Source organism: Carassius carassius, chromosome 4, assembly GCF_963082965.1.
Source record: "Carassius carassius chromosome 4, fCarCar2.1, whole genome shotgun sequence".
Classification (NCBI taxonomy): Eukaryota; Metazoa; Chordata; class Actinopteri; order Cypriniformes; family Cyprinidae; genus Carassius; species Carassius carassius.
The window spans coordinates 26,929,361-26,954,789 of NC_081758.1; the positions used below are offsets into that span (position 1 = coordinate 26,929,361).

General features: G+C 36.5%; 1 protein-coding gene across 7 annotated transcripts in view; it reads left to right on the plus strand.

The window, feature by feature from the left end:
* Window positions 1-295: 295 nt before the first annotated feature.
* LOC132139622 (GTPase-activating Rap/Ran-GAP domain-like protein 3) overlaps window positions 296-25,429 on the plus strand; it is a 59,673-nt gene continuing 34,539 nt past the window's right edge. The window contains exons 1-3 of one of the 7 annotated variants that reach the window (XM_059548112.1): window positions 297-489; window positions 593-791; window positions 21,225-21,294. In XM_059548112.1, coding sequence (XP_059404095.1) covers window positions 691-791; window positions 21,225-21,294 — 171 coding nt within the window. In that variant the 5' untranslated portion in view covers window positions 297-489; window positions 593-690. Of the gene's footprint in view, window positions 792-10,079; window positions 10,471-16,852; window positions 17,201-21,224; window positions 21,295-25,429 lie in introns of those variants that run through there. The other 6 variants (XM_059548114.1, XM_059548118.1, XM_059548113.1 and 3 more) reach the window with 6 other exon arrangements.

The window sequence follows — 25,429 nt, forward strand, 5'->3', positions numbered from 1 at the left end:
TTTCACACTTCTTAGATGTCAGTATCTATCTGTTGTTCTAAAATTGTATGTGATGGTTTGAAGTTTGGCTCCCTGAGTAAATTCTTCAGAATAGAGTGTAATCTATAGCTAAAGATAAAGAAATTAAAGAAATTAAAACTTGTATAAATTGTTCTCACCAGAAGAAGTGTTCACCTCCAGAAAAAATGACTATGTTCGCTGAATGAATGTTCGTTCATCTGAGAGAGTCGCCACCCATAAAAATTCTTGTCGGTTCTTTTTTCTTCCATTCTTCTGGGTAGACATTAGGACCGCGCAGACTCAACGGCTGGAGCGATATATTACTCCAGTATACGTGCCCTAAACTACGGGGAACGGGGAATCGACCCGGAGATTATCTAGCCGACGAGTTGTTCCACTTTTGATCCAAGGGAACCGGTATTAATGGAGTTTACGAATCTCTTCTTCAACACTGAGCACATTTTATCCATTTAAATCATATCATCTCTGGTGTGTGTGGCTCACTTTTTTGCTTTTCCCGTGGAGGAGGACCCACTGTTGATCTTATGTTCCCCTCTCTCATTGTGCGCCCTCCCGGTTCTCCATTCGCCAGACGCGGAGCAGAGCCGCATCACCATCATCATCAGCGCTCGCGCTGCCTCTTTCTCTGCGCTTGCAGTCAGGACCCGTGTGCCCTGCTATCCCACCACCATGAATTCGGATATTAATATGTACTTGGGCCGAGAAAAAACGGGAATCATGCGAAAGAGAGCCCTGCTACTCAGGAAAGGCTGCAGTTTCGAAATAACGAGGTGAGTTGATATAAGGGGAAGGGTCTTCTTGTGGGGAATGGGCATTTTGAGACCACCGCATCATCCGGCTACCGGATGGTGTGTTTGTAAATTATCACAGCAGTTTGTACGGCATCTGAGATATACATGTTTTACTCAAGTGTATGGGTTTGGATGAGCTTTCGGAGGGATTTGGCATGGACCAGCAGCAAATTAAAGGGTCTTAAGGCTGTCGCTAGGGATCTCAGTCAACATAGCTTTATTGGCATGATTGTCAGCATATATTGCAAAAGCACATACAGCACTCAAAGTATTGAAATAGAATAGAATAAAAATGCTGAAGACAGATAATATGGAAAATAAATAGAGTGGAGTAAATAAATGTATGAATAGAAGGAAATAAAATAAAGGAAAAATAGAATATAATGGCATGAATTTATATACATACATTCACACATACATATAGGCCTATAAATAAAAGCTTGTATTATATATATTTATACACACACACACACATAGTGTGTACACACACACACACACACACACACACACACACACACACATATATATATATATATATATATATATATATATATATATATAGATAGATAGATAGATAGATAGATAGATAGATAGATAGATAGATAGATATAAATGACTGACTGACTGATACTGTTGCAGCAGGGCTTGTGGGTTTTTGGGAGTTTAAATCGAGTCCTGGTCCATTAAGCACTGAAACCTCAGCCTCTAACAGCAGTAACTCATTTTTTCCATTGGGATTCACTGTGAACAGCTGAGAGGGGATCCAGGTTTTCTGCAAAACAGGAGGTGTACTCAGGCAGCTATATGCTATGATTGAGAATGGTTCCTTCCTATAAATGCGCACCTCGAGTATCAACTCGTTGTTCTTGCATTTGCAAGAGGAGTGTCCCATTTCGCTCAATTAAAGTGAAGGGATAAAATGATAGCAGTGTTAAAGCTCATGCTCAATAATGGTATTGCATTAGTGTCACACACACCAACAAAGGTACCGGTGCTTTAGCTGATGAGCTGTAAGTGGTCTGTATGTCAGAAATGGAGAGAGAGAGGTCACACCCCATTTTGGCCTATAGACTCTACTGGGACCATCGTGATGTAGACTGCAGTATTATGCTGAAACAATACTTTATGTACAGTACAGAATATTTCTGCTGAATCTTAGGTTATTTTTGAATTGAGAGAGTCTGTATGTACAGTAGCCTAATGCAAGTTCCCTAGTTCTGCATATTTGTTGGTGTTTATGGAGTAGAAATTGACAACATTACAATAATTTTACGTGTTATTTTAACTGATCAGTAGGCATATAATATGCCTGATCAGTTCTGGTCTTCAAATATAACTGTGGAAGCACTCTAATTACTCCACGTGTCCGTGTTTGTGTGTTCCAGAGAGACTGTCAATCTGTGCGTAGTGGTGGAGATTTTTCAGAGACCCTTTCTGCAGGTTATATAGCTACATCAGTAGGTGGCGACAAGTGCACGACTTACATTGTTGAATCATTCAAACCAAACAGATTACTTCAAGTCACTGATTCATTCAGGAACAAAACAAGTGACTGCCCTTTGAATGAGTCATTGAATCATTTACTCAACTGATTTGTTCAACAACACTGATTCATTCATGAACTGAACAAGTGACTGGCTGCTTCTGAATAGCATAGTTCAGTGGGGGATAGAATGTGAAAAAATAACATGTCCAAATTCATAATATTCATAAAACAACAAAAAGTCAAAAGGGGAGAGGTTTTGTGAATGGAAGTAAAGCAACACAACTGATGGCAAGAGAGGTCACATGACAATGAATGCAGTACATCAGTCCAGATAACATTCATACCAAATACATACATAGTCTATAGAACACACTTTTTTAACATTTGCAAAACAAGTACTTATTAAAAGTACTTAGTATGTGATTTCAGACACAGCCAGGGTTTTTATGAGCATGTCATTGGACCATTCTTACAACCAGGTCAGTTAATTCAGGTACAAATCTAGTGAGTATTGCTTGCAAACACAGCGGCTAATTCTGCTGTTTTTAGTTCATTGAATACAATTAGACAAACTAACTAAAAATTATCTCATTATTAACATATTGTATGTTGAGCCATTACTGTATAAAAGCAGTATCACACAAGCAAGAGTGCTGCTGGTCTGAAATCACCACAGCTGTGATTATTGGAAGCACTCACAGGTAATAGACAGAAACATGAAGTCTGTAAAGTGTGACCAAAATGGCTTAATATCTTTGATGGGCTCCATGGAGTGTACCTTATTTCTATAAAAGTTCCACAAATCTCTTTCCATATAAACCACAAATTGCATTCTTCCTAAACAAGCAACAAATTACTCCTTCGGGCAGATTTATTGTGCACAAACGAGGACATTGATGAGGAGGAGAATGCATCAGCCTCTAACAATGTGTAGGCGAGAGGCCCTCAGCTTTCACTTCATTCCTCCGTACTGTTTTATCATGAAGAGATTTTTCTCAAGTGGCAGAGGATAACTTGAAAATTCAGTTGTTTTGAAGGCCACACACAAACACACATGCATTGTATTGTGCATCTATTCACATATAAATTCTGGTGAAACGCTGTGAAATTGCTGAAGGCTGTTTACAAAACATTGCTGTCCATTATGGAGTTCCATTGGTGTGTCTGTAACAGCTTTGCTATTTTGCTCATTTGTTTCCTTTTTTCCCTTCTGTAGTGAACTCCTCCTGTAGTGAAGGTCCTCTCTGTGCTCTTTTATGCACCATTTATTTAGCTTTCTCTACATCTTCTTTTTATAGCCTCTCTGTCAGGAATTAGTTGTAAGCAACTTTCCAACAGATACCTGTTATTTATTCTTGTCTTTTTCATTGTTTCAAATATAAATAGTTAAACAATGTTATTATCAACTCCAAACTCTCACTTACTATTACTAAATAATAATATATAAAAATATATAATTAATAACAACAGATAATATAATATCATTATTCAAAGCAGACAAACTGTAAAATATACAATAGCAGATCCCAATAATGCGATCATAGATAGTATTGCAGTGTTTTATAGCCATTTTTTCCTTTTAAGTAGAGGAAATGAGCATGAATATATTCTTGTGGTTTTGATAGTTGGTTTTGTGTTACCTGCTTCCTTTGTATAGTATCCATGAAAAGGCAGCAATAACAGTGGACTGCTCACATCCTCCACAGAAAAATACTACAAAGGACCACTGTTAGCAGTTAAACGCAAACCTCCACATGCACAAAATACACTTTACAGATAACTTTTTTTTAAGTATATAATAAATAATTTATTGTATTGCATTAATATTAACAATTGCATAAGTTATGTATATTTGTATAAAATAATTAATAATATATAATAATTTATGATGAACTTTGAAATGAGAGTGAGAACGTTCATGGCACTTTTCAGAGTGTGGAGATGAGATGAGTGTGAATGTATATATACTGAGCAGCTGAACACAAACTCATGCAGTAACCTGAGCATTTGCCTGTACAGTATCTCCTGAATCTTATTTGGATCATTTGGATTGTGCCTGCAAAGAGACTATTAGAGAGAAGAATTAACAGTTCTTGCTATTTTCAGCCATCTTTCTCTTTCTCTCTTTGGCTTGTGCACAGCCAGCCCTGCAGTTTGTACCAATTTGATAATACTAGCACTACAACTAACACTAATCACTCTCAGCTGTGCAGTCTGCATGTGCATGAGCACAACCTCCTCATTTGCGGAGAAAAATAGACAGAAATCAAGTGGAGGAACAAAAGAAAGACTCCCGCTTTGATTACAGGCCTATGTAAACTTTCATTCCGCGCCCACATATGCTTCCATTTAAGGTTTAAAGACGCATACCTACACATTAGTGTTTTTGCTCCAGGAAGCCTCACTAGGAAAGACTCTCTTCCCGTTATAGTAGCCTTGGAACGCACCAGTGTAGGATGGATGAGCTTTTCGGAGTTTAGCTTTTGGCCGGACAACTGTTTAAAATACTGGTGGTTGCTCCCCACCACAAGGGCATTCACACTGGGTGTGTGTAGCATAATTTGGCTATGTGGGTTGCTTAAATTTGTTTTAGGATGGCAAGGGATCTTTGACTTGGTTAACATGAAATTTTTCTATCAAAAAAAAGTGAAAGGCAAAGTGTAGTTACTGGAGCACTGGAGTTCACTGAAGCAAATTCTGCATGTGTAATTCCCACTCACATGGTGTTATACTGTACTGTAGGCCTTTTTAATTTGACTCAAAAGAGACATAAAGGAAATATTTGGAAATGGTAATGGCCCATTATGTTATTATATTGTAAAGAAGCTTGTTGTTTTATGTTTTCTCATGTAATTGCTGCACTGCTAAATAAAAATATTTGAGTATTAAAATGCTGATATCTTGTAGCTAGGCCAGAGGAGCTAAATCTACAGTTTCAAACCAAGTTTTTCATTAATATTGCAACATAATTTAGATATTATATCTGCAAATAATTAATACAAGTAATATATTCACATGACTCAAAAAAAAAAATTGATATATGCAATTTTAGGCATGACAAGTTTTTATTTTTGTTAGAAAAGATTGATTTATTATACATAATTTAACCAAAAAGTAAGTAAGTTGGATTTGCTTTTATGACATTTCTTAAATAATAATAATAATAATGATAATATATTAAAATAAAAATATGTGTATTCAAATTATAAATGTGTATACTACCAATGTAGCCTTATTTTATATATTTTTTATATATATTTTCTGTAATTCTTATGCATGTGCAAGAGTTATTTTTATTGGATGGTAACTCACAATACATCTCAGACCTCGCTGTCGATGGATCAGTTATTTCACTGACTATCACGAATTGAATAAGATTCTTTTTTTAATGAAACCAATGAAAGGACATTTGTAGATCAAGGTGAACTACCAACTGTGTCTGGTTCTGCAATATACATAAGTAACCACTAGAGGACACTGTGGTTAAATAAATGAAACGCATTGGCTTTTAAGATGAAGGAACCAGGTAAAACATTTTAGCTGTACTCTCAAAGTCAGTTGATATTTTTGAATTGACTAGTAGTATGCAAGCTGTTGATACAAACTATTTCAACAAATACAATGTGTCTTTTGGTTTGCCCAAAGGCTTTTATGTTTACCAAAAGAAAGGTCAATTATGTGTTATTTTCCCCCTGCCATGGGTCTTGCAGTACCATATGACACCCATTGAGGCGCAATACAAATGGTAGCCTAGTAGGAATTTTTGCTGTTGAGCTGCATCTACATCCGTCTGCATGGACTCTGTTTGTACGTGTTTTAAACTTGCTTACTCCTATTCGATTCAGCCTGTCATATTCTCTAAAGGGCATGGAGCATAGGTTTAATGTGGTTAGTATGAAGTTTTGCTTATGCAACTGCATTCTTATTCTTAAATCCAACATGTATAAATAAACAGCTAAAATGAGAGACTTTGCATTTGTATTCGTAATAATAAATCACACTGATCATAAGAATTTTGTGTAATGCATTTTTTTTTTTCAAGAATATTTACTTTAGTACATTCTTATTCCTCAGGGAGAGCTTAGCTCCAGCCTCTGCCCTCAGTCTGATCTGTTTTAAAATGTCAGCAGTTCATAGACTATACTCTGAAAATGTCAAACTGTCAGACACACAACATGAGGAATGACCGCACTTTTTATTATAATCAAAAGACTTAACCTTTGTGACACAGCTGGCCAGAGTCAGATATATGTGTATTTAGATGTGTGTGCATGTTTGAGTCAGAGTCTTGATTTTTCAGATCAGTTTGAATGGGAAAAGGTTCATCCCCTGTCTGGTCAGAATGTCCTCATTACAGATCTGACAGGCCTAATCCCTTCTGTGTTCCTTTTTTAAAAATTCTCTTTTACTGTAAGTCATGATGGCTACAGTTTCTCTCAAACTCTCATAACATTTTAACAAAAGCCACTCTTAATACAGCTTTAACATTTTATTTAAAGGGGTCATTAGATGTTACATGCACTTTTACAACTGAACTGTGTGTTGGCAGTGTGTGTACACAACCACCCTATAATGATAAAAGTCCGCCCAGTGTTTTTTTTTTTATCTTGTCAAATCATTTCCCCTTTCTCAAATCGAGCCGATCTCAGATGCCTGTCTTTGTGACATCACACAGACCCTCCCATGATAGTTTGATTGACAGTAGCGTTTCAGCACAGACGGACTTGCTTCTTACCTAAGACCTGCCCTTAGTGAGCTGTCATCAGTTCGCCATTGTTTCACCACAGGAGCAGATGTAAACAAGAATGACTCCTAAGTAGGGTTGGGTATCGCTTGAGTTTTTTTACAATATCGGTTATAAATCTATACTTTTAAAATGGTACCGGTGCTTAAACGGGGCCTGAACCGAAAAAAAAAACATGGATAACATTAAAAATATTTCAAATAAATAAACATAGCATTCACAAGCTCCTCGGATACTCTCATTTGCTGAGTTGTGCTTCCCTTACTCTAAGGCTAATACAAAACAATATTAAATACAAAACCACCTAGTACGCTGCTGTTTGCAGATTTACAGGATTTGCGTCGTCATGGACATCACACTCCCGAGTCGAATGCACAAAGTCTGAACTACTGAGGATGCACGTCCAAAATCAGCGTACTTTGTATTGAGAAACGTGCGCAGACCTACGTCACCAGTCTATTTGCCTAATCTTCCCGGTACTTTACACCGCGGTGGAAACGCAGAAAGCAACAGGTCTGGGGGGGAAAAGTTCCTGGGGAAAAAAGTTCCTGGTACAAATGTTCCTGGTAATTTCGGTGGAAACGCGGCACTCGTGTCCTTTCTACTTCTGTTTGAGTCTGCTCGATGTGCGCCGTGGTCTGCGGATTGAAGACTGTGCTAAAGACGGTGAGGAGATGAAGTATGCCGCCATTTTCATATGAAATTAGAAGACAGACTCTGATGCGATCATGAATTTGTGTACAGTTTATGGAGCTAATCACTTTAGCCCCGCTAAGCGACGCCCATGCTTCTAACGTCCATTTCGAGAATCAGGACAAATATTTAAGTCAATCGCTTAAATTAGTGACACTAATCTGCATTCTGATTCGGTTCTAGTACATAACGGTTACACAGGTACTCGGGCGATTGAGGTGTTCTGTTTTTGGATGTAATAATAAACATAGCAGTAGTCATTTATGCCCGACATCTGAGCCGCTGAAGACGCAGTGGATTATGTTTGTTTCTGAAGGGAATGCACCCCCCAATCTACCTAAACGCCTCTATGTTCGCACAAATAATTCGTGATCCAGCTTCACCTACAGAAGTGAGTATAAGGTTTTTTGATGAATCTTTGCAATTCACCTTTCCTAATAATGTGCTAATTAGCAAGTTTCACGATGAATGTAGCTAAAGTAAATGGGCTCAGAAGAGAGGGGCGGGGTCAGCAAAGATCATTTGCATTTAAAGGAAAATGCTTCAAAACAACTTGCTCTGAAAAGAGCTGTTTTTGACGTGGTAAAAAGTGTGTTGTTTTACAGTACCACTGAGAAATTTTAACCAAACTACGTTACAGACTTTTCATTAAGACCCTAAAGAATCATATCAACTTCTGGAAAATGGGCATCTGATGACCCGTTTAATGTTTATAGTGTAGGTTAGAGTAGGTTAAACTCTAGGGGTGTAACGGTACGTGTATTCGTACCGGACCATTTCGGTACAGGGCTTTCGGTACGGTGCACGTGTGTACCGAATGACCGAATGCAATATTTTGTACGCGGAACATAGGTACATTTTCGTATTTCCAAACGAACATATTAAGTGGCAGAAGTCTCCGCGTTTAGCGCATATCCCGCCCTGCAGCTGATTCTAAGGCCGGTGACACACTGGCTGCGTGGCGTGAGCCTGCGTTTCTGCTGCGTGTCAGTTGCTTCGCGATTTCGGTGTCTTTACACACCAGAATCGTGCCTGACGCATCGCTGGCGTGCTGCTGCTACTGTAGGTAATATAGAGGGAGGCCGCCGACAGACCAGGATCTTGTCTTCACGACAACAATATCTATACTTCATGTTGAGCATAAATATAAAGCCTACTGATAAAAGACACCGTCAACAGTATTGATGGCAGAATAGACTATGTTTGACAGGTGCAATATGCCAGTGTGTCAACGGCCTAAGGTTTCCAAAAGGCATCACGCGAGTGTGGACATCACTACAACTAGGGGGAAAAAACCGATTGTAATTCAAACGCAGCTTCCGTCGGCATTAAACAGACCTTTGCTCTTAATTCCGATCAGTCCAACGCAATAATGAAATCTGAGCAGGTCCAAAAACTGAAACTGTTGTTGATGCACTTTACACTTTGGAAAAGTTAAATATATTTTTTTTAAATATGAGCAGGCCTACAAGCTGGGATTGGTAATGCTGCACTGTAATCATAGTTATTTATTTATATTTTTCATTATATTTTATTGTATGATATTGGTTTGAGACTGAGAGTATTTTATTTAGTGGAGTACTTTGCAGCAGTATTTTATTTCTTATTCTTTTTTTATTTTATATATATTTTATTAAAAAGTATTTAAAAAATTTGTTAACAAATTGTTAAAAAAACGTTTATAGTAATGAACAACCTGCAGTTTAATGTTTGCATTTCTTTCCCTTACTGTACCGAAAATGAACCGAACCGTGACTTAAAAACCGAGGTACGTACCGAACCGTGATTTTTGCGTACCGTTAAACCCCTATTAAACTCCAATTGACAGATATTATCGTTCCTGATACAGTATTTGATTTTTTTTGTTAAATGTTGGCACATAAAATTTCATGACTAATATAATAAGTAAAAATCACACTAAAGACAAATTTATGCCAAAGAATATTATAGAATCATGCAAATACAATATTATCCAATGTATGTTTGAATCTATGCATTTGCATTGTTTTCTTCTGCCAAAACAAAAAGGGTAGGGTCCAAATCAATTTGGATGCATTGATGATACTTTTATTGTACTTTGTACAAATAGAAAAAAATAATTTTATGAGTTTCTATGAAAGCCAGAAGCTACCAAATATTTGTAATACTCAATATGTAATGGACCGAACGTTTTTTTGTTGATAGTGCAAAATGCTGATCTTGTATAGCATGATGTCTGTGAGGGTGTTTTACATCAAGGCTGATCTATGTGGGAAAAGATCGTGCTGTGCTTAAGTCTGTACTTGGCAAGCAAACACACAATATGTTCATGTGATTTTGAGCCCACTCGATCTTTGCTCTCCAAGGTGTGTGTGAGGAAAAGCAGAGGACCAGTCGAGTGGTAATTTATAGTTCTCAGGTACACAGACAACAAAAATATTCCAACAAACAACACAGCTCGCAAAGCAATATTCTGCCAGACAGTTATTCTATCGGCCTACACATATTTAGGGGGAAAAAAAACACAACATGCATGATAGGAGTGGTGAAAGGGTAGTCCAGTTGACTTACGAGGATCCTGTTGATGAGCATCGAGGATTTATTTTATTTTTTCTCTCTCTCTCTCTCTGTCGTAATGAGGATTGACATCTTTACCGTTGCAAGGATTTCAACTTTGCCATTTTGAGCTTTTTTCCACAATCCCCAGAAGTCAGGGATTCACCCATGATCTGCTTAAAGTATCAGAACATCAATAGGTAAGGTTTTATTCGGGATGGGGAAATAATACCTATTGTATGTAGGTTATTTAAATCGCTGGCAGTCAAGCACACAAAAACATGCATTTAATCTGCTGATTGTATTAATTTTTAATTGGATGATCCCCTTCAGGGTTTTTGTTAAACTGAAGCCGAGCAAGTCTTATATCTATATCTTATAAAAAAAAAATACAAATATAAATTTCAGATAGTTTATTTATTTGTAAGGCCTGTACTTAGATCAGCTCTGTGCCAGGGATCAGAATCTAGCTGTACTCTCCCATTCATCTGATATTTTCGGAGAGATTAGTTTACTGATTAGTTTACTACTTTACTTGTGATTAGTAATGGTCTTGTCAAACCAGTCTTCTGCATGTTGTCGATACACAACATTTGACCTGAGGAAAAATATATTTTGGTTTATAAAAAGGGTCATATTTTAAGGAAAAGGTAATTGCCAAGGTTCTTACAGTAGCACATTTGATATCTGATAAGGCACAATAGAAATATTAGCTAAAAGATTTCCTGTTGAGCTTATATTGCTTCAAGCAGCTAGAGAAAATGTCTGTTCTGTGCTGTAATATGATCACATCTGAGCTGATATTCCATACTCAATCTTATGCAATATGTAGTGTATTTTTTATGCACAGCTATATGATGCCTTACAGTAGTTTTGGTAATATCCCCCACATGTAACGCACAACACATGTGCGAGAGGAAGATGTTTTCAAGAGTGAGGGTGTATTCATACCAGGAAGGTCAAATTCAATGTTGATTTTTTTTGTTTGGTGCGGTTCGCTTTCACACTGCCTTTTTTTGCAAGTGAGCCAGAAATTGTAAACAAAACCACACGTGTGCTAAGGTCATCCATTCATTGGACAGAAATTCTCAAGCAGGAAAAAAAGATTTTTTTTGCAATTGTAATTTTTTTAATATTTGCTGATTTTCTGTTATCAGCTACAAATGCAATATGAAGACACTTATGAACACCAGATGAGACAATGCCATCTACAGTATATGACGTTGTAACAAGGATTTTGCGAAGACGTGCTGCAAGACGGTTCTGGCAGAGAGAGCATGCTCTTATGTGCGCCTACCATGGCATTATGACATGGCACTGGCAGAATAAAGAAAGCGAAAGTGTTTAAATAAACACCGTGATTGCAGGCTTTTGCAAGTGTCAGCTAACTGCACGATCGTCTGTAAACTAGAGCCCAGCACAGGCCTCAAATTTAGGCCTGAGCCGGGCCCTGGCCTAAGACACTCATGCCCGAGCCCTGCCCGTGTCCAACATCTTATCAAAATTACCGGCCTGAGCCCGCCCCTTCTCCAAAAAAAGCTTATACTAGCCTTCTGTTTCAGCTATTAAAAATAGTTCAGTTTTGTATGTAATGGCAAAGTGATTTATATTCCGTTTCGTTTTTATATTAAGTTAATTTTGAAAAATGTTTGGAGAATTTTTTGTTCTTTAAATAAAAGTTTTTGTTTTTTAAAGTAATGACCAGCAGCCTGCGGCAGACAGTAAGATGATCATGTGTGATCAATTTAGCCTTCTCAAATCATCACGACTTACCTAAAATAAATAGATATACTAAAACAGTTCAAGCATATAACAATGTTTAAACGTTAAACTTAGATGTGATTTTATTAAATAAAGAAAACAACATGATGTGCTTTATGCCGTCTGGTCTTGAATATGAGCACTTCATAAAAATGAACCAAAACGCAACGAATAAATACCTCACAGACATGATAAATATATCTAGATATTGCGTAGCTTGTCAGAGAACTACAGCTCTGTGTAGTAAGTGACGCTCCATTTGCTCCAAAGCAAAATTGACCCATGTTTTGCATATCAGCAGTTGGAGTTGTATCAGAAATCTCAGCAGTACCTTACCATAAATACATACAAAGGCCTCTTTAAATACCATTGTCTGGCCTATGGAATCTCTACAGCACCTGATGGTACTGGACAAAGTGCTGTCACAGATTCAACAAGATGGAGTGAGAGTGAAGAAATCAAAATGCTAATTTCTCTTTAGCTCAATGGAATACTTGGGTTCACAATTGACGAAAAATTAGTGCATCCAATGGAAAGTAAAGTTGACGCAATTGTGAAAGCTCCAGCACCTGTAAATGTCATAGAACTGAGTTATTTTCTAGGACTTTTGAACAACAATGGGAAGTTTGAACCACATCTTTCAACGTTGCTACACCCACATCACAGACTGTTGCAAGCAAATTAAATTAGTTTGCTGAAATGCTCAGACAACTTGCAAAATAGTAAAACCAACATGACAAAGAATTGTGAAAAAATAATAAAATCGTGATATGATATTTTTTCCATATCTTCCACCCCTGTATTCTAGTATAGTAACTCTTTCTGTCATATTTCTGACAAAATTACAATACAATTATTTTAATGTAACATTTTAATATATTACATTAAAATAAACTTTTAGTAATGAGCGCCAGAAACTATATAACTTTAATATAAAGTTGGATTATATCAAAAAAAAAATTTTGTCCTGTGGTGGGCCACGTCTAGATTTAATTTTGTGCTTAATTTTCTCACAATTCAGTACTCATCAGAAATTGTGGTGAACATTGAGGCTAACCAGAAACAATCATAGTTCACAGTTTATAGAATTAAATGTATTTTTGCTGTACCTGTAAGGCTTCTATGTAAATGTCCTCTTTGCATGTGAAATGTTGCATTTACTCACAAGTTGCACCATAGACAGTTAAAGAATTGGACACAGCGACCCCATTGGATTCAACGGAGACAAGTGAAGTCAATTAGAAGCACTTACTTCCTGGGGGTCGAGCTTACTGCGCAGGCTCAAACTGAACTTGATGATGTAGATGTCACGTGAGCAACCTGTAAGTCTTCTAACCGCTGTGCCAAATCTGAATCACCCACCGAATCTTGCAGACATTGTTGAATAATTTTGTCCCGTTGCTTTTATGGACTCTCTATGGGCTTCTCCCTTGACTTTATGCCTCCACGTCCCCCCGATAGCCTCATAGACAGTAAAAGATTGCATGTGAGCTTCTCCACCTGTCCATACAGTAATTTCTCTACTATGCGACAGAGAGTCACAGGTTATGATGCAATCGTTAGCCTATTTTTACAAAAACTGCTTCTACGGAGCCACAACGTAAGATACAAGGTAATGGAGCCTTTTATACATTTTCGTGTTTCTTTGGAAATAATGAATGGACAAATAGGGTCTTTAAACACCTCAGATGTAAAGTTATTCGCTGTCAAAGTGACGCCAAAATGAATGGGAGTCAATGGAATGCTAACAGCAGGTGGGGGTCCACTAGCCAATGGCGGCGCCCAGGAAAGTGTCAATAAAATATGAAACCCTGCCCCTGAGTTGCACTCACATTAATGTCTATCACAACAACAGCCTCTTTGCAATGTCTGAAAAACTAAGGTTTCTAACGTTTCATTCTTTAGAAAGTGAGTTTCGGGCCAAATTTCTGAAAAGTGAATAGTTATTGTTAATGTGTAAATGTTGGCATGTGTGCATTTGTTTAATTCAGACGTCCGAAAGTTGTGGAACTAAGTGCCATTTTCCCATTTGCTATCAATCAACAAACATTTCAATTCTAAAGGGATTTTTTTAGAGTCTTAAAAGAATAAAAAGTATGATTCCTGATCATATGATCACTAGGTCTTAATGAAGTTTACTAACTAAACATTAGTATACTAACTTTTCACATGTAAATATAACCCACACTCCTGTGGAGATTGATTTGTAATTCAGCTCACTCACATGCCCCCTACTTCCACACACAAATACTTTTATCTGCTTCAGTATTCCATAGCTTCACTCTTCCTGACCACATATGCAAAGCATATGACTCCTGACTAATGTGCTATTCAGCTGGCAGAGCTAATGTGAGATGAACGCTGATGTTCTCCCTGCAATCATGTGCTGAATTTTTCAAACACTAGCTGCTTCCAATAAGACTACCTTGCACCTGTCTGTTGTTTATTGTCATTAGCCTTTGTGTTCTCTGTCTGCTACTTTAGTCTAAAAATGTCATTACGGTTTTAACTGTTGTGTAACATTCGTTTGTTATTTGTACGTATGTATTGTGAAGTGTGTGTGTATGTATTGTGAAGTGTGTGTGTGTGTGTGTGTGTGTGTGCGTGTGTGTGTGTGTGTGTGTGTGTGTGTGTGTGTGTGTGTGTGTGTGTGTGTGTATGTGTGTGTGTGTGTGTGTGGAGCTGTATGTAATTACACCTGTAATTTGAACTCTTATGTTGACAATAAAGGTGCTCAACCGCACATTTCATTTGGTGCTATAATACCCACAAGCCTCAAGACAAAAGAGTTTAGGTTACAAACACACACAAAAGCGTGTGCACACACACCTGCACGCAAACCCTTCAGCACAAAAACACCACAAACGCTCGGCTTGATTTTATGTACAAATCTCATTGTACATTGTTTGATTTCCTCTGTTCATCAGTTTCCAGGCAAAAATTGCAGTTCCTTAAACACTTTACATGTTTTCAGTGCTTTTTTTATGTGTTTTTACCCCAAGAGGACTAAGTCATTGTCATTTATAAAATATAAGATTGTTTTTCCCAGTCAAATAATTAATTGTACTGTTTTCCTTATAGTTTCATATTTCATATTTAAACATGACTATATCCCAATTTTTCTCTCAATATAGGTTTCCAAAATCATTAACTGTTCCCAGTCATCCATACCTGTGATGTCTGCAGGGAGGGAATTACATACCACCAGAAACACACTGCTCTCATGTTACATTTGTGTTGGAGTCTATTACTGTATGCCCCAGCTTGGCTGATAACATGCTGTTCTGCTAGTAATAGTAATGAAAAGCATTAATTAGTCTGAATTTAGTCTCCGCCCACTTCCTACTATATATCCCAAGATTCTTCTATTACTAAATATATTCAAGACTCTCATAATCTCACTTTCTCTCTGTCTCACCAACTGTCTAGCATTTAAAGAGTTACATGTTCTGCATGTGCAGGTTTGAATGGAACAGGCATGGAGATGTTTCTGAGTGTGTGACATCATCAGACAGTGAGGGTGAGTCGAGGGAGAGAGAGATTAAATGAGAAGAAAAGGTTATTGTCTGAACCATGACCTCATTGCGCCCCTCACTTCTGTACTAGACAGAAGGATTATGGGTAGACCTGGAGCAATGGGAAGAAGAATGAAGGTTATGAGATCATATGGCGGGGGGTGGGGGGTGGTGGGGTACTGTCTAGAAACACATACACAGGAGGAGGGATGTTTGTCATTAGTGTAAGGTGTTCATTTTGTAAATGCAAAGTGCACAGCAACCTTGGAGACAGTTCCCATAAACATGCACACAGTCACATCTCATGTGCATGCAAACACATATGGCTAATGCTCTGCCTTTTCCAGTGGAAACTATGGTTATCCTCATTTGCATGGTCTTACCTCATAAAGTAATGTGTTTGCATACAGAGCTGATGAAAACAGTTATTGCTTTGCCATGATGAAGCAGCTGTAAGTCACAGTCACCAGTTGTGACATTATTAAAAATCATGCAAGCTTGAATCTTTCTAATGTAAATGAGCATCTTAATGAGAAACTGTCTGGCTCTACAGCATGATGATCTTGCTTAGCATTACATTCTGTTCAGGCAGCGGCTGTGTAAATGTCTAAAAAATGAGGCTGAAAGCAAAACTAACAGACATGGAAGGAAATTGTTCAGTATTTCAGTGAATACACTCAGTTAATAACAATCTTTCACCCTTTAAATGCAATTAAATATTCTAATTAAAATATTTCACCAAGTGTTTTTGTATGTGTAAGACACAGAGATAGAAACCTGTCTTGTCTAGTAACTTAAACAAAACCCCTATTAATTAATTAACTCTTTAAATAAGTTAAATGTTAACTCTTTTATAAGTTAGTGTTTCCTTACAATAAAAATTTTTTATTTGTCGTAAAGACAGTAAATGTAATTAAATAATAAACATAAAATATTATTTATGAAAAGATTTTCATTAAAATAAAAATATTATACTTAACTGTAGGCTATTAAGCTTTTATCACATTTATATTTTTGTGCTGTTTTTTAATAGCAATTAAAGCATGAATCGTTTAATAATTGGTATTGGAGTGTTACAGTATGCTGCTTTTTATGTTATTTGGTTCATAGCTTTAATTTAGTGTCTTTAATAAGCTACTTTAATATTTCCTCTTCTATTCTAATTTTGTATTGATTTGGCAACAAAAAACAGACACACACACACACACACACACACACACACACAAACACATACACATAAAGAGACAGATACTGTAGATGCTGTTAACAGGCTCTCCACCTGGCTCTCTCGGTTACGAGCCCATCGCGCGGCCGTGAGGGGACTCCAGTCCACGAGAATCTGCATCTTGTAATTTCAGTTATGCGCGAGGTGTGTCCTGTGTGTCCATAAGAAACTAACCACTGCGTCCATCAAGTGCGTTTAGAAAGAGACCGGCAGAAACGAGGTACCAATACTAAAGGGCAACGCAATGAAGTGATACAGCAGCACGAGCAGCTGTAGGGACTATGATGGTTACTAATCTATCTCTTTAAAAGAGAAGACTCAGAAAAAAAGGCGAGAGACAGAAGAATTTGGACTGCGGGAGAGAATAACATCGCATGGGGCCATGAGCGCTGCAGACCCTGCTGCGAAACTGTTGACTTTCAACCAACGGTAAAGCATTCAGTTACTGTATGTTTTATACGTTTAGATATTGATATTTACATTCAGATATTTAAGACCAGATGTTGTTTTGTGTATGTTATTCTGACATTCGTATTGCAGCAGTATCAGGTGTTTTAGACTCTTGCATTTCATCTGAACGTGCAACAAGCTGCGCTCTCCCATAATCAATCAACATATCGAATGCGGATATTGGAAATAAGCACTTTTAACATAAATCATCTTTCTTTTTACAAATTTGCATGCAAAGCTTATAGTTTAATTCTCCTACATGTTCGCGAATGTCTGTGTGTGTGTTTTAATAATGTTGCGGTTTTTAATTTTAAAGGGACACTTCACCCAAAAACGAGAATTCTCATAATTCACTCACCCTCATATTAGCCTATTGTGACTTTCTTTGTTAAAAAAGAATGACTGTCTCAGTCACCATTCACTTTTGTGTTATGGGAATATGATATAAATGTCAGTGGTGACATGGGCTTGTCAGTTTGTCTAACATCTCTATCTCTGTGTTCTGAAGGTGTTTTTTTTTTTTGGCTTAGCTTAACTGTCTCTAAGAAACTGCGCTCCTGTTTCCCTTCAGCAGAGAACACATTCCCTTATTTCGCTTCAGCAGAGTCCACAAGTCTTTTCATCTAAAGTAGATTGAATTCAGATGAGAAAGAGAAAACCTTTGTAGCTTTGTCTTATGTATAGGCTGCTTACAATTCTGCTAAGACAACATGTTTTAGACTTTCCCACTGTGTAGTAGAAGGATATACTAGTACGGAAAATAGGTAAATTATTCATGCCAATGCCTCTCGGTAGAGTGAACATCCATGCACCACTGTACGACTAGTGTCACAATAAACATGATGTTTTCTAAGATTAAAATCGAAGGAAAGGTGGGTTTTTTTTATTCATTTTTAAGACGGTTTGTGCTGTATTTGTAGTAAAGCATTGTGACAGTGAGGCATCCACAGTCATAAGAGGTTTTCCTCAACACCTCAAGATGAGGTGTGCATGATGTCACTGAGCAATTATTTACATGACAACATAATATAGCCATCCAACTAGTGCAGAACAAAAATCCATCTGTCCTGTTGACATGTCCCAACTAAAGCAACAGAAGCGGATCACAGCATTTTTATTTTTTACAAAAGAAAGCCACACAAATACCACTTGGCACAGCATGACAAATGTGTCATCACAACAATGCAACACATAAGCCATTTCAAACTCTTGACCTGTGACATTTGAGGTAAAACTAAACATATAGCCTACCATTTCCATCCAAACAATTTATATAAATACAATCTCATATTTCGGCCAGTCTGATATTGAATTATTGCCACAAACCTAAATAAAAAAATAAAATAAATCTGCAGTGTGTTAATTTTTCAATTAAAATAAGTTATTTTCAATGGCCTTCTTTCTCTACCATACTGTTTTTGCATGTGTTTGTCTTTGTTATCCATTTTTATCACACATTTTCTCAAAGGAAAGTTCTCTGACTTCCCGTTGCAGTGTTGGCTTAATTATATTAATCTGTTTTAACAGTGCTGTGTTTTTTTTCTACAGCAGAGTTGGTGCATAATGAGAAAGTTGGAGCTCAGAGGGCAGTTTTGTTCTTAATGATCGCGGTGTTAGACGTCCGTTGTCAGACGTCCGTTGTCAGACTGTCTGCAGCAGTTTCACTTGTAACCTTTTCTTCGGTCAAGATATCAGAAATGTGTGGTCTGCAGATGTCTAAAGCATTGAGCTCTGGATCATTGGAAACATTATATCATGCCAGATTATAACAAAATTATCACAGATGCAAAACAGGAGTGATTACTGTGAACAAACTTGACCGTATTTGGTTTCACAGTATTCCCAGAGGATAATGGCTACGCTAATTATGTAATGCTGCTGTCATCATTATCATAATCACAAACACGGTCATTAGCCGGCACACTATCACTATCATCGCCATTAGCCTATAGGATTTCTTTTCTTAAAAATATCTCATTCTTGTGAGATGATTCTTTATATCAATAGAACCATTCAATCATGAGCAACAATCAAAGGGTTGTTTGAAGATATGAGTAAAACAATAAGCCATTCTGCATCTTATGATGTTTTTATGACCTCAGGTGTTAATTGTTTTCTCCTCGAGGGTAGTGTTTCTGAATTTGAAGCAGGTTTCTTTCATCCCTGTGCCACAGTAAATCATCTAATGAGCCATTCCTTTCTTTCCTTGTCTTGTTTGTCAGAATCACTTGTGCATTTTTAAATGTAACTGACTGTAATTCACCAGTGGGTCATTCTAACAAGATTATGAGGCCATTTCTGAAGTCGACCTTTTATCTCATTTCATTTTTTTTTCCAATCTTTCAATTAACCATCTCCCTTCCCCCCATCTGAGAGCATTATGCAGTATGGTGCATAGCAGAAGTGCATAGGAAATGACGCATCTATGTTAAAACTTCTAAAGCTACATAAAAAAAACAAGAACGCATGCACAGCCTTGTTATCAGAAACATATTGCATACAACCATCCCTACATGGGATCTGCACATACATAACATAGTATTTAATTTATTAAATATTTTTACTTTTATAACACTTTCAGCTTTAATATATTGTAAGAGTACCATTAAGCACATTTTACCATATGTGACCTTAAGTTGCTGAGGTATATTTGTAACAATAGCCAAAAATGCATTGTATGGGTCAAAATTATTGATTTTTCTTTTACGCCAAAAATCATTAGGATACTGAGTAATAATCATGTTCCATGAAGATATTTTGTACATATCCTACTGTAAATATATAAAAACTTAATTTTTGATTCGTAATATACATTGCTAAGAGCTTCATTTGGACAACTTTAAAGGCGATTTTCTCAATATTTTGATTTTCTCAGTATTTTAAGTCTGCAGATTCCGGTTGCTTACAACTTTGCACCATATATATACATGCATGACATGCACAGTATCTCTTCTGTTGTCAGTAAAGACATTCTTAGCTGCATTCTGCACTAATGGAAACATAATGAGGAACAGAGAAGAAATGTGTTTGCTCACATGCACGATTTACATTGCACTTGAAGTAATAATAAATGTAAGCGTCCATGTGGCTTAGCATATAAACTGTTTAAACCTCAGTCAGAAGAAATGTTGTCTTCGATACAGCAAATATTATGAAAAAGGAGTTAACCAGAATCACAAGTAGTTGACTGAACAGCAGCATTATTAAAAGTGATGTTTGTATTTTATAATTTTGAAATACTTTCTCATAATATAACTATAAGTAAGCCATTTGTAGGTTGATGCCCCTGAAAAATAAACACTGTCGGTTGGTGGCATCTAAACAATGTTTTTTTTTTGGGGTTTGAGCATCTCATCCTGACATAGCAACACTGGCAAAAATGGTATCAGTTTGAGGGCGGGGCTATGTGTTTGTCCAGCCAATGGCAGACAGGGCTCAAGTAGTGAGGTCCAGATCAGGTGTGATAATACCGTCTAGTGGGTCACCCTTAATGTTGAGCTCTGGAGGGGAATATTTGGGAAACCTGTTTGAAACAGTTATTATCATGGTATTTGATTTGGCAATGCTAGTGGCACAGAAATTACACACCTTTAGTGTCATTATGGTCTTCCTGTGAAGTGGTTTCAACAGGAGAGATCCTCTTTGAGGTTTTGAGGTGTCTAGTTGTCAGCTGAGTCACTGAGCATGTGGTTCTCACTCTAATAATCTGAAACTACTTCACTCAAAAAGTATGAAGCTGCGACATCACAGGGATGTGAGTGGGCGGGGCTTTTACTTTTTGGAACACAATTTTCTGGTATTGAAACTAAAATGCTGTGTTTTCACATGTGGTGATGAGGCAGATAGCAAAGCATTTATCAATAGGAAATCACATGAACAATATGGTTGTTTTAATATACAAGTATTTCAGCTGATTCTTTCCAAGAGAATAAAGTGCAAAACTTATCGTGTGCTCTTAAACTTAATGAATTCAGCTGAAATGGTTATGTGCTCTGTTTTGCAGCTCAGCATCAGAGGATCTTGGGTGCAGGCGGGGAGAGTTCAGCCGGAAACACTATGGATCAGTTGAACTGGTGAGGACTGTCATATTTTAACTCTTATGTATTTCCCTTTTTCTAATTTATTTTTCTCCACCTGTGCACTGCTGTAAAAGGAGTAGCTATGTGTTCCTGTTTGATTCCTTATATATGTCTGCGGTTCTGTCTGTTTTATCAGATGAGATTTGAATATATTTGTAATTACGTACATTTCTCACTTAAACATCATCTCACCCTCACCCAAGATCTTTGGGAGCATAGGCACAAGTATAGCATCATTTATATGATTCAGAGTATTTTGTCTGGTCAAACGCACGTGTTGTATTGAGTGTGGCTGTATTTCTTTCAGCGGTGTCTGTCTCTTCCAGATAGTTGTTGCATGGAGGAAGTGGCTTAATACCACACTAGATGCTACTTCCCATGTGAAACGTGCAGGAGGTTTGTGGGTAGAAAGAAATGTGTGACCTTGTGTCAGATAGAACCGTGTCACAAAACCACATGCGTTATCATGCACGACAGATGCAGAATATAAATGTGTGTGTATACAACTGTATGTGTCTGTATGAGAAAAGGAGCAAGAAGGGCATTTGTTACTGCATGTGCCATTGTGATTTGGTATCTAAAGCTACCGTGTGAGACCCGTAGTGAAAAATTATTTATTTTAATTATAGATTATTTTATCAGCATAGTAATTGTTTTGAAAGTTTAGAAAAGTGTACATGAATTGTATCTTTTTCAGGGGTACTTGTTTCTGATTCTGGTACTTGTCAATCGTAGCATTTTGCAGTCTGATATTTCTGAATAATGACCGTTGTTTGTGATTGTATTCTGTTTCTCTACAGTTTCTACAAGGCATCTTACAGTCTCATTCTTGTTACATAATAAAATAATTTCTACTCAAATCAGTATTTCATGTCCATTTATTTAGTGAGTAGCCGTGTAATATGTTTCCCATCGGTGTCCTCTTCTCTCTGTTGGGGTTTATTTTGCAGTAATGACCATCTGATTGCTTACCCATCTTTTATATCCATTGTAAATTTAAAACAAGAAATATCTAGTTATTATTATTATTTTTTAATTAGCATGCAAGCCATATTTATCTTTGTTATGCTAACTGTCTTTATTTTTCCATATGATTATTTTGTTTTTAATCTGTTTCTTATTGTTTATTTGTTTTGCTTTGCCACACTGCTCTTTTTAAACCAGGCTGAGGTTATTATGAAAGATTCTTCTACTGTCTCTCTCTTTTTCTCTAACGATTTGCTTTGTCTAATTGCATTCATTATTCCAGAATGTGTCTCTCTTTATTATGGATTTCTGTATGTATCTGTCTGACAATGTTTTTCTGCAATTATTATATTATACTATTAATTGATTCTATTATGGTTTTCATGCCAGTGGTTGCATAATTTTACATTTACACTTTTATGTGTGTGTTTTGCATTTAATAGTGTAATCATCATTAGGGAAAATTGCAGTATTGACCACATTACATTATTATACAATTACATTGTGCAAACATACACAAGGTAGAGAGTCACACAGCTTTAACACACACTACATGGTTAGAGGGATACATTTTTCATATATTTTTCATAGGCTGCAACCTGAGAACCAAACGATTAAGTGTGTCTGCTCTGGATGTTTTAGATGTAAAATCTATGCATGGCTGACTAGCTGTATGTTTCAGTCAGTTTTATATAAGTGCATATAAAATGTGTGTGTGTGTGTGAGGTTTTTGAGTTAAAAGCTTCCCAAGTCCCCCGTCCTCTCATAGCTGCATGATGGCTTAATGTCAAAGTGATTCTTGTTTAGACACCATTTCTAAAAGAGTCTATATATAATCTAGAAACTGATTCTATAACCTATAATAATAGAAAACTCAAGCAAGACATTAGACCTGAACACAGAACATCAGCCAATGCAATATCTTTGTTGGAAAGCAAAATGTGCTGCATTTTATGACTTCTCTATTGTTGATAAAATATTCATGTGTGTAGTATAAATGGATGGAATACAGTACATCAGCCATGTTGAATTCGGACATGCTACTGATTTGGCGTCTAATACAGCTTTTTGCATACTTTATAGATAAGTTGGATTATTTGGATGCATGGATTTTAATATCAATGGCTCCTTAATTAATATATTTAATGATATACCAAGAAAATATCATTCCAACCTAGGCCATAACGATATCTTAAACATTAGAGAAATACTTTTTTATTTGGTTAGGTGGTGTTACAAATGTAATGGACCGTTTTATTTATAAATATTTTAAAATATACTTCCATTAACTCTTAATCATATGCCAAATATGCCGAAAATGTCTTTGTTAGTGTTTGTTATCTTTCACATTCAATTACAAAGGATATTACATGAATTACATAAATTATATAGACTAATTTCAATTCCAAGCAGCAAAATAAAAATAAATAAATAAAAATGGCTTGCATCAGTGGATATTATTCATGAATATTTATTGTAAAACAGATGTCAAATATTACATTTGAGCTATTTACTTTTTTATCATTAAATCTGAAGCATGGGCTCTTCTGTGAATGGTAAAGCCAGTCTTTGTTTGATGTGATCAATTTGACATTTACGAGACCACTGGCAGGCCACCTAAAAATTGTCCCCCTCATAGTCTATGGTGGTTATGACCCTGATTCCAGCAACAAGCATTTTTTTCTGTTCATATCAAAAGTGAAAATGCTGGGCAACGCAGAAAATTTTCAGCCAGTCAGAAGAGTATGTGAACTAGATCTCTTAAATAACTCATTATGTCACACTTTGCAACATACCACAGCTGAAGACCATGAAAATAAAAGGCACATACCTTATTTTTTTATGATTTCACTTATGCATCACCATACGGCATGCTTTTTTTTTTAAATAGTTGTTGTTGTTTTTTTAAGAATTTTTCAGTATCTAATGTTTGTAAAGTTCCACAATCAATCTCTCATCTCTTATGTTTATTTCATTATTTACTGTGCATTGAGGAGCAAGGTTTTGGTTTAGTGAAATTTCACTCCGTGTGCTGCTACCTGGTGGGACACAGCAGAAATAAAACTAACTGGCTGATAAAATATAGTGTCACTAATCACTTATCACTGTCAAGGATTAAGAGGTTCCTTTCATTGCTTGTTGCATCAAACCTGGTCAGGAATCAGTATATAAAGGAGTCTAAGATAGAGTGTTTCAAAGAGAGCAGATGAAAATGCTTTGTCATCATCAAAGCAGCTTCACTGAAGTCTATGACAGGACTCAGCTGCAGTGTGTGAAAGCCGATAACATCATTGAAATCATTGAAAAAACACAGCTGACCCACTTTACCCACCAATACACAGGCTGAAGATGTGTTGGAGAATATTTCTAATACCAACAGGAACCTTGAGGAACAGGAATCTGATATAGAGTGAAACAGAACAATGCTTCATTGTCCCTCTTTCATTTCATCACCTTTTATCCAACCAGACACATTTTTATATGTGCTGATGCCTTAAATGTCCTCAGTATTCCTCAGTCTCTCACCATTATATTGCTTACTTTTGTATGGATTTAAAGAAGAGTTTTCATGAGGATTTTCCCTTTTTTTGATTGTTAGTCATTCTTACAGCTCTTTAAATGAACATTTAGAAGTACATTTTTTTTGTTGGTGTTGTTGTTATATGGCACCTGTTGGATCAATTGAAAAAGTAAAAAAAAAAAAATTATGATTCCATTTCTATCGAGAAAGAGGAAAAGGATGATTTTGTGTTTGTTTTAATCCACTCCACTTATGACAATTCATCAATAAATTCTATGAAAAAGAGTAAACAACTCAATACTTGAAATCTGTTTGCTGTGTATCCCAAAAAATTATCACTAAGATATTGCCAAGATACTAGCTTCTTTCTTATTTAAAAAAAAGTGCTCAGTGCATTTTTTTTTTTTTTTGGACACAGCAAACAAATTTCAAGTATTGAGTTTTTTTACTCTTTTTCGTAGAATTGAGAAACAGGAATGGTGTTACATGTAGTCTCATTTGAATGAATGAATGAATGAATGGATGCTTTATTTCGAACATAAACATAAAGCAAGTAACAAAAGAAAGTAAACTGAAAATTTGCTTGGTTATGTCTAAAGCCTACCTGAATTAGATCTGAACTGGAATCATTACCCATGAGTT